The sequence below is a fragment of the Pteropus alecto genome, unplaced genomic scaffold (assembly GCF_000325575.1).
Source record: "Pteropus alecto unplaced genomic scaffold, ASM32557v1 scaffold61, whole genome shotgun sequence".
Taxonomy (NCBI): Eukaryota; Metazoa; Chordata; class Mammalia; order Chiroptera; family Pteropodidae; genus Pteropus; species Pteropus alecto.
The window spans coordinates 16,372,673-16,381,804 of NW_006434835.1; the positions used below are offsets into that span (position 1 = coordinate 16,372,673).

Below are 9,132 nucleotides of genomic sequence, written 5' to 3' on the forward strand. Positions count from 1 at the left end.
TCAGAGCACAAAGAGTTTGATTTTTAAAAAGAGAAAATCAACAATCCCTCAATGAGTCTGGTTTGTAAGATAAAAATCTGTCAAAATATGTGATACTTAAGACAAAAGGGAATAACTGTAATGAGGTCCTTGGTGTCCGCAGCCCAAACCTGCACTCAGGGGTCTGGGCAGTCAGGGCAGAGGGCCCCTCACCCTGGCACCAGACGGCTTGAGGGCTTGAGAACGGAGCCCACATCAGCACTGTGATCCAGCCACTCTCCCCCAAAGAGATGCAGCTTCCCTCCAACCGGTCTGAGGCCACTGCTTTCTCCTGCGATCAAGCGCAGGACAGGTGGGGACTCTCCCTGAGCCAAGGACCCAGGCTCAGGCACACGGACAATAAGGGGAGGTAGTGAAGGGTCGAGAGGGTTTTAGCTTACATCAGAATAGGTATCTGGTGAGAGGGGAGCCTGGGAAGGGGTCGGAGGGCTGTGGGAGGTCACTTGGACTGCAGGATTCTGTTGGTGCCCAGATGACTGATTCTACTTCCCCCTCCTATGGAGCCAGCACAGGGGCTGAAAGATGCAGTTAGACATAAGTTAGTTTATTGGTGGAGCTGCGGCGAAGTCCTCCCTCTCTCTGGGATAGCCGAGGGCACAGCACCAACAGAGGGATGGACACAGACCCCCAGACAGACACATGGATAGTGCAGACTCATAGAGACCATAGCACAGCCACACAGGCACAGAGACACACAGGCCACAGCACCAAGAAACACACACGCACGCGCACACACACATACACACACACACAGACAAAACCACAGGGCCAGAACACACGGACAAAGTGTGAGCTTTGGGGCTCCTGCATAGACAGAGCAAGGGCCACGTGGGGAGGGGCCTCTGCTGACCTCCCCCAGGCATAGGCACACTAACAGCACAAAGATAGGCAGATGCCCCAAGCCAGCCAGCCTGCCACACAGACAAATGGACTGCATGGAAGGGACGCTTGCAGCATCCCAGGCCGTGGAGAGCAGGGACCAGGGAACCTCCACACAACCCCACTGCACTGATTTCCTGCTCATCTCAACTCCCGAACCACTTCCCCCCACACACTTTGGTCTTGCCTACTGGGACTGGGGGCTGGGGAGTCGGCAGGTGGGAAGAAGGCGAGAGGAAGGAGAAAGGGGGAAGGGCCTGGCTCATCCCTGCTCTGTGAGCAGGGAGGCAGGTGCTGAGAGTCCAGGGCTGAGCCAGGGCCTGGCAGTGGGGTGAGGGCTGGGCCAGCTCAGGCTTGGGGGGGTTCCCGGCAGCGCAGGCACTGGGCCATCTCGGGCTGGTACTGCTCGACCTGCAGGGTGGAGCTGGAGAATCCAAACCGGGAGTGGAGCCGGGATGTGGCTTCGGCCAGGACAGCTTCAGGGTCTGCTGCGGAGTCTGTGGGAGAGTGATAAGAGGCAGCAGGTTCCCAGGGGAGTCAGGAACCAGGCAGGGGTGGGGAGTCGGGAACCAGGCAGGGGCTGAGATAAGGATGGGTGAAGGGGGACCTAGGGGCTTGCACAGCATTAAAGCCAGGCTTCAATGGGGAGCTTTATTTGCTTTCTGCGTTGTATGAAATGCATAAAACGTCAAAGAAAAGGTTGGAGACTCATCCCTAATCAACCATGCTAATACACTAAACCATTCTTATTTTTCTATTCTCTTCTGCTCTTTGAGTATCAATATACAGCTGTATTTCAGCAGCCACACCACCTGATTTTCCAGGACAATCCAGATGTTAAATATTCTGTCCTATGGTCTCTCTAGAGTTACCATCAACTATTCCACAAAGTATAATATTTTTGGCATCCAAATTGCATGTCTCTGATTGCTTCTTGCATCTGGAAGATACTCAAAAATCCTTTGTCAGCTTGTGAGTCACCATATATATTTTTAATGGCTGAATCATAATGTAGATATAATTTTATATTCAGCTTTTTTCTCAGCATTATACCATAAACATTTTTCCTAGTTGCCATACAGTCTTCATAATCATCATTTTTAATAGTTACATGATACCCCACTGAGTGGAGGTGCCGGAATTTACCTAACCGTGCCCCATCCCTAGGCCTGTAGGCACTAGTGATCTCATAAAGGGATACTGGTTCCCTGAACTTCCTCAGGGAGGGCGAAACCTCCCCTAGAACACCTTGTCCAGGGCTCCCCATCTCCAACATGCGTGTGTGTGTGTGTGTGTGTGTGTGTGTGTGTGTGTATGAAACAAAGAGAGATGGAGAGAGACAGACTTAAACAACCCTGGTAATTCAGGCTATCTTCCTGTGTTTGGAGGGGGAGGGGAAGGGAGAAATGTTTCTAGGAAGTAACCGGCCGGGGCCAGTGTGGACTCACCGATGGCCAGATGGGCGGAGGCAACATGGTAAGTGAGCGTAAGGGACCACAGGTGCAGCTCATGAGTTGCCCGGACTCCTGGCACTGACAACAGTGTATCCCTCACCGGCTCAAACCCCACATTTCGGGGGGTACCTGCAAGCAGCAGCCACTGAGCTTTATTTCTGAGGCCGCTCCTGCCCAGGGGCGGACCCCACCAGACTCCACCTCCCCATCCTGCACCTACTCGCCCAATTGATCCCACCATTCGCCCTGTGCCTGATCCCTCCTTTTGCCCATAGACCCCATGGCCCTAGCCTTCCTCCTCACACTCTCTTCAGAGAAAAGAGAGGCTCCCTGTGTTGGAGTGAGGTCAGAGGGGCCCGAGGGGTGGGGAGCAGTGGCGTTTGATTCACCTTCCATGAGCACGCGAAGAACATCTCGAAGGGTGGGAGCCGTGGACCCAAGAGCACAGATAGAGAAGAGGAAGGTGCTGATGGGGTCAGCTGCTTTGTACTGAGGCTGGAGAGAGAGACACCCCTAAGCCCAGGAACCAGAGAGGAAGATCTAGGGTGGCCTGGACAAACAGGACCTACGAGGCCCCCAAGAACCCTGCCGAGGGGAAAAGGACCATGATTCTGGGCCCAGAGTCCTGGGGAACTGGAGTTGGGGAGGGAGGCTGTAGGAAGGAAGGGATGGTGTGCCGGGTTGCGGGAGGAAGGCTGGGGCAGGCCCGATGGACAGTACCTTGAAGTAGATGAGGATGGAGGCAGCCAGCACCCCAAGGCTCTGCAGGAGATCCCCCAGCACATGCACAAAGGCCGCCCGGACGCTGGTGTTCCCCAGGGGCAGGGGCTCCTCAGGCCCCTCCTCCAGCGGTGCATACTCAGCCCCCCTAGACCCATGGCTGTGGGAGGGCCCAGCCTGGTGCAGCACAAAGGCCATTCTGAGGGGGAAGCAGAGCCGCTCAGCCCGGCAGCTGCTCCCAGCCTCCTCTGCCCTATTTCCACACCTCCTCTCTCCTCCCCAGGAGCTCTTTCTCCACCTATTGTCTCCCTATTTTTCCAGCCCCAGGAAGAAGACAACATTGTCCAGGAGAGAAAAATAATGCAGCCTCAGGGCAAGAATACAGCACTTGGTGCCAGAGATGTGGATTCAGATGCTGGCCCTGCCACTAAATAATTACGTGGCCTAGGCAAGTCACCTACCTGGTCACTTCCCAGGATCTATTGCATTAACTGTATACTAGGGATGATACGACCTACTTCATGGGGCGGCTGTGAGTTTTAAATGAGAAAATCCTGATGAAAGGCCCCAGCTAGAGTGGCTGGTATCAGTAGGCCTTTAACATTGTCTGTTGACTCTAAGTTTTAGGTCTCTATCCCAGTCCCTTCTCTGGCATTCCCTGGGCAGATTGCTGAGAACTGTGTGTGAATTGCTGTGTCTATCAGAGGAGGGGAGGGCCGGCTCTCTCAGCCTGGAGGAGGACCCCTCGCCCTGAGCCCCACGTGGTGCCTGCTCCATACTGGATGGAACATACAGCAGATTGGCACAGACTGCGATGCTGGCGGTCAGCAGCATGGCGCCCCCCTCGATGTGGTAGTCGCTGTGCAGCAGGCGGATGAAGGCCAGGTACAGGAGGATGCCAGTGACCATCCAGAGGGAGACCACAGAGGCCAAAGCCCCCAGAGTCTCTGCAGGGGGAGACAAGCTATCAGAGATTTGCCTGGAACCCTAAGAGGTGCCCTCAGGCAAGCCTGGAGGGTCACCAGGTCATACAGGGACCTTACCTGAGCGGTGCCAGCCAAAGGTCATGGTGCGGGTGGCTGGACGAGTCGAGAGCCAAAGGGAGAAGAGGCTGGCCATCATGCTGCCCACATCGGCCAGCAGGTGGGCTGCATCGGTCATAATGGCCAGGCTGTGTGCTAAATATCCACCTGCAAGGGAAAAAATGTTCTGTCTGGTCCCACAGGGTGTGCGTATAGGCATGGAAAAGAGAGTGGGGGGACATACACCAAAACGTGAACTGTCATTTTTCTCTGATGACGGGATTACAGATAGTTTTTATTTCACCATTCACATTTTCTAGTTTTTCTACAATGACATATTTTAATCGCAAGAAAATACAGCTTTTAAAAGACCAGTTAACACCAAGAAGCCGGCCCTGGCCCTGTGGCCCTGGCCTTTGCCATGAATTCTCCTTGGTCCTGTCTCTCAGCCTCTCTCATTTCCGGAGTCCCGAGCATCCAACCCCCCGCTTCAGCCATCCCCATCTTCTCTGTATCTCCACCCAAGAACGTCCCCGGGACTCTGGGTGGAGAGTGGCTTCGGGAGGATGGAGTCGGAGGAGCTGCTCTTTGACTTACCCACCACCTCCCCGGCCATGAAGACACAGCATACAGCACAGGCAGCACACAGCTGCCTCTGCGCCTGCAGCCTCTCAGGGGTGAGACCCGGCTGTGGCAGGGGGTCCCTGTGGCAGTGGTGGAAGGGCATCTCCACAGGTTTGGGCTCCTCAGGGACGGGTTCTGAGGGTTCTGTGAAGAGACTGAGGCAGGCAACACGGGTCATGTGGCCTGGCCTGTGGGCTGACCTGTTCCTCACTCCCAGGCCCTGGGTCCCACAGACTGTGGCCCAACTAGCTCCTTCCCAAAGCCTAGTCAAATCCGGGACCTTGTGGACAAAGGGCCACATGAGAGGTGAGATCTAAATAAACAGCTCAGATCCCAGGCTCCCTTTTCCTCTCACACACACTTCCCAGCTGGAAAGCACATTAGAGACAGTGTAGTCTGACACGTAAAGGAATTAGAAACATGAGGCTCAGAGAGGGAAAGGACTTATGGAGGCCACACAGCTAGTTAGTGGTAGAGATGAGACTAGATTCCAAACAAATCAATTCATTATGATAGGTACCATAAGGAATACAAAATGAACACTATCATTGAACAAAATCCTTTCTGATCTCTGGGAGCTTTTGGTGGAGAAATGTTAGCTAAATATTATGGGATGTAGCAGAAGGTAGCTATTGCGATTAGAGCAGTTAAAGTGCTATTGGGGCTCAGCCAGAGAGATACATTAACCTAATGAGGAAATCGGGGAAACACGAAAAGAGGCACCGTGAGAAGGGCCTTGAAGGATGAGGAGGATTTTGATAAAGATGAGATGAGCATGCCAGACAAAGGCAATACAAAGGGCAGGTGGCCTGTAAGTGTGGGGTGGGACTCAGCACATGATCCTGGCCTCAATGCCTCCCTCCCAGACCCACCTCCCGTGCCTCCACTCCCAGATCCATCACCTGCTCTCTCTGGACACAGCTGAAGTATGGCCCTTTAAAGGAGGAGTGGAACTTTGGGACCCAAAAAGTCTGAGGTTCCTGACACAGAGAACTAATGGCCAGATTCCAGAGCTGGGTTGTCATGGGAAGGACGGCGTGTAGACTGCTGTGGCTGGCAATGGTAGCAGTAGGAACACTGACTTTGGAATCTGCCACATGTTAGCTGGACCTCAGACTGACCATAAGTAACCAGCAGAGGCCACCTTAACTGTACAGTGCCATAGGATGCCCTTGATGAATGGGGCTGAGGGCCTCACCTGCTGATGCCAGAGGCTAAGCTCAGTCTGACTGAGCTTTAGGTCTACTCTGGCTCAGTTCTCACTCTACTACTATCCAACCTGAATCCCACAAAGGACAGGACCTTCCACAAAATAAAGGACCTAAGTAGAAAAAATACAGTCTTGGAAATACTCACAGATGTGTGACAAGAATACCCATGAGTGAAAATGAAGGCTCCAGATAGAAATGTGATGACAGCAGTAAAGCAGGAAAGGGTGTCTAGGGCCTTCTGGCTGAGGAAAGCTCTGCCAAGTGGGTGAATTAAGGTGTGCAGGAGGTTGGGGGGACATTTGGTGCTCCTCGGGAAAATTCAAGTGCTAGTAGTTAGATTAATTCCTTCCAAGACCTAGAATCTGGCTGTGTATGATTCTAGGTGTGTTTCCAGAGAAGATGAGGAGATGAGGGTGGCTTTGAAACCCATCCTCATTCTTCAATGAAGTGTGCCAAGTATACACATGCTGAAGCCCTGTCCAGTGGGAGAGACAGATGTGTCACAAATGACTTACTATGCAAGGAGAGGTTGGGGCCAGCAGGGTTATGAACAAAGGATTTTGGAGCACAGGGGAGGCAGTGACCAACTCTAATTTGGGGGTGAGGAAAGCTTCACACAGAGAGATGTATAAGATAAGATCTAGGTGGAGAAGGGGAATCTAGACAGACACATGGAATGAATGACAAGATACGCAGCTTGGAGTTCATATGAGGAGCCAGAGGAAGGGCTGAGGAAGAAAGTGATGAACTCCAATGAACATAAGGGAGATACACCGACTGATTTAACAAATCTTTCTTGAGCCCTGAGATGACCCTGCTATTGTACTTGTCTGGGAAGAGAGGAGAGGAGATGGAGGAGTCTGGAAGAGACCAGGCCAGAGTGAAATGTTAGAGGAGGGGCAGGTAGGTAAGGAAGAGCCTCTTTCAGGCAATACTGCAGGATTTGGTGACTAATGGTCATATGAGAATGAAGATGAGCTGGGAGTCAAAGACGTGGGTCTGAAGAGCAAACGGAGGCTGGGTGGCTTTGGGGCAATGGGTAAAATGCCTTTCCTGGTCCTGTAACGCACAATGTAGCCAGTCATCAAGATAGCTACCCATCAACAGGCTGCTTCTTTTTGTTCTGCATGAACTGGGCACTAAAGAACCTCCTTGCTGGTGTGTGGGTGTGTGTGTATGGGGTGGGGGGTGGCACTACATGTTGTTTAGAGAGAAGGTAAGACAGTTTTCTCTCCCTGGCCCTCTGAAATCCCCAACGAACAACAAATAATATTGAGTGGGGTAGAGAGGTGTAGGAAGGGGAGATGGCCTGAAGCAGAGTCAACAGGATATGTGAAGAGATGCCAGGGCCATGGCTGGAGCCCCCACAGCTGCCCACGTCTGCAGTCTCCTGCAGGAAGGAGTCAGACGCGAAGTCTTCCCTCCCTCTGCGCATCCACTCCCCCACCCACCCAGGTTTACAGCCCCTACCCAGAGAAAAGGCCAGAAACACATAGAGACGCCACGTCAGAGACAAAGGGAGAGGGGCTGGAAAGGAAACAGAAATATTGGGAAAGATGAGAAAAGAGACAAATGGACGGTCAGCTAACAGACAAGATGGCCAGCGGAGGTGGCTAGGGAGGGCCTGGCGCGGCCGCTCGGAGAGACAAGGCGGACAGAGCCGGCGGGCAATGGGCGCGGGAGGCCGGCGGGACGCGGAGGCGGTTCTCCCGCCGCCCCCGGCCCGCTGTCCCGGCCGCTCCACGAGCCTCATTTCACACCTCGCCGCCCCCGGCCCCGTCTGTGCGGAGCCGGGAATACCCCCTGCCGCCCAGATCGCACCTGCTCCTTCCTTGCCGCCCCCTCGCTTCCCGGTGCCCGCCCGCCCCAGGAGCCCGGAAGACCCGCTGCGGAGCCCGGGCCCATCCTCGGCCCGGATGCCCATAGCTGGCCACGGCTGGATGGGGCGCCCCGAGCCCGGGCGCGCGGAGGGAGGGGCCGGGGGCCTGCAGATGGGGCTCCGAAAGCCCGGGCGGGAGGTGCTCCCACCGCCAGGGCCCCAGAGCAATGCGGACATCGGGGAACCTGGCGCGGACTCCGGTCCGACGGAGGGCAGTTTCTCGTAGAGAAGACAGACGCGGCGGGGGGCGGCGGAGGGGTCCGGAGGCTTGGGGGGCAGGCCGGGGAGCCGTTTTGCGGAACCGGGAGAAAGAGGGTGGCTGCGGGAGGCGTAGCGGGCTGTTGAGCCGCAGGGGTCGGGGCTGGCTGGCTGGGGTCTCCATGCGGCCGCAGGGGACAGAGCCCCGCGCCGCGAAGCCGAGGGAATCGCGGTGCGCTGGGGCCGCCGGCCGGGGCCGCGCCGAGGGAGACAACGAAATGGACGGATGGCAGGAGGGTGGCGCCCCCCGGCCGAGGACTGACCCAGGCCGGTCCTACCTCTTCAAACGCAGGCCGCCACCAGCGCCGCCGCGGTCCCGGGGGCTCACCAGGCGAGTAGTCTCCGAGCCCCCCGTGGCGGGAGAGGGCTCCATGTCCCCGTGGCCCCGGCCGTCTAGGCCCCACAGAGGGAGAGAGAGGCGGGGCCGGCCCCGTGCCAGGTCTGAACAGGCAGCTGACCCCCGGACTCCCCGCAGGGCCGCGGGGCCACTAGAGTGGAGGTAACTGCGGCGGCTGTGGCGAGTCCGAACTGCAGATCCCGCGGCGGCTGGAGCCCCGCCCCGCGTGGGGCGAGCTCCCCAAGCCCCGCCTCCAGGCTTTTCGGCTTCTCCCCCACGCCTAAGCCCCGCCCCCGCAGCCCTATCCCCATAGCTAAAGCCCCATTGCCCCGCGCCAAAGCTAGGTAGGGGCGGTGGGAGCCGTCTGCGCCCCCGCCGGGTTCTAGGGAACGCCTAATCTCCGTAACCCCGCCCCCTCAGTGGACTAGCCCCGCCCCGCCCAAGCCCCGCCCACCGGTTCCAAGCCAAGTTCCTCGAGCCTAGGAACCTCCCTGACCAACCTTCACCCAAGAAGCATTGTCCCTTGCATGCCCGCGCGGGGGCGTCCCCCACTTCCGCCACTCCATCACTTTGTGGCCCCAGCCCCCCACACAGTCGGGAACAGGTGTGGATCCATTACCTATCTTGAGAACCAGAAAGAATGTGGGGTGAGCAGTGTGGTACATCTGGGAGAACTCCAGGGACTCTGGCCAGAAACCACTCTGTAGAG

The 9,132-nt window shown here is 56.1% G+C and overlaps 1 protein-coding gene across 1 annotated transcript; it reads right to left on the reverse strand.

Annotated features, from left to right (window-relative positions):
• Positions 1-562: 562 nt before the first annotated feature.
• SLC30A3 (solute carrier family 30 member 3) lies at positions 563-8,644 on the reverse strand. The gene is made up of 8 exons (XM_006910323.3): positions 8,365-8,644; positions 4,712-4,893; positions 4,136-4,282; positions 3,886-4,039; positions 3,093-3,291; positions 2,762-2,867; positions 2,367-2,501; positions 563-1,415 (listed from the first exon to the last, which is right to left on the reverse strand). Exons 1-8 carry the CDS (start codon positions 8,457-8,459, stop codon positions 1,267-1,269), a joined length of 1,167 nt encoding a protein of 388 aa, XP_006910385.1. The 5' UTR covers positions 8,460-8,644; the 3' UTR covers positions 563-1,266.
• Between the last annotated feature and the right edge of the window lie 488 nt (positions 8,645-9,132).

What these genes read in the sequence shown, in the direction of transcription:
- SLC30A3 (XM_006910323.3), bottom strand. Translation starts at nt 8,459, where the DNA reads ATGGAGCCCTCTCCCGCCACGGGGGGCTCGGAGACTACTCGCCTGGTG. An exon ending in GCAGTCTGTGCCAATCTGCT is followed by an intron (nt 3,292 to 3,885) that starts GTATGTTCCATC and finishes CTTCCCCCTCAG; the next exon opens with AATGGCCTTTGTGCTGCACC. An exon ending in CCATCCTCATCTACTTCAAG is followed by an intron (nt 2,868 to 3,092) that starts GTACTGTCCATC and finishes CTCTCTCTCCAG; the next exon opens with CCTCAGTACAAAGCAGCTGA.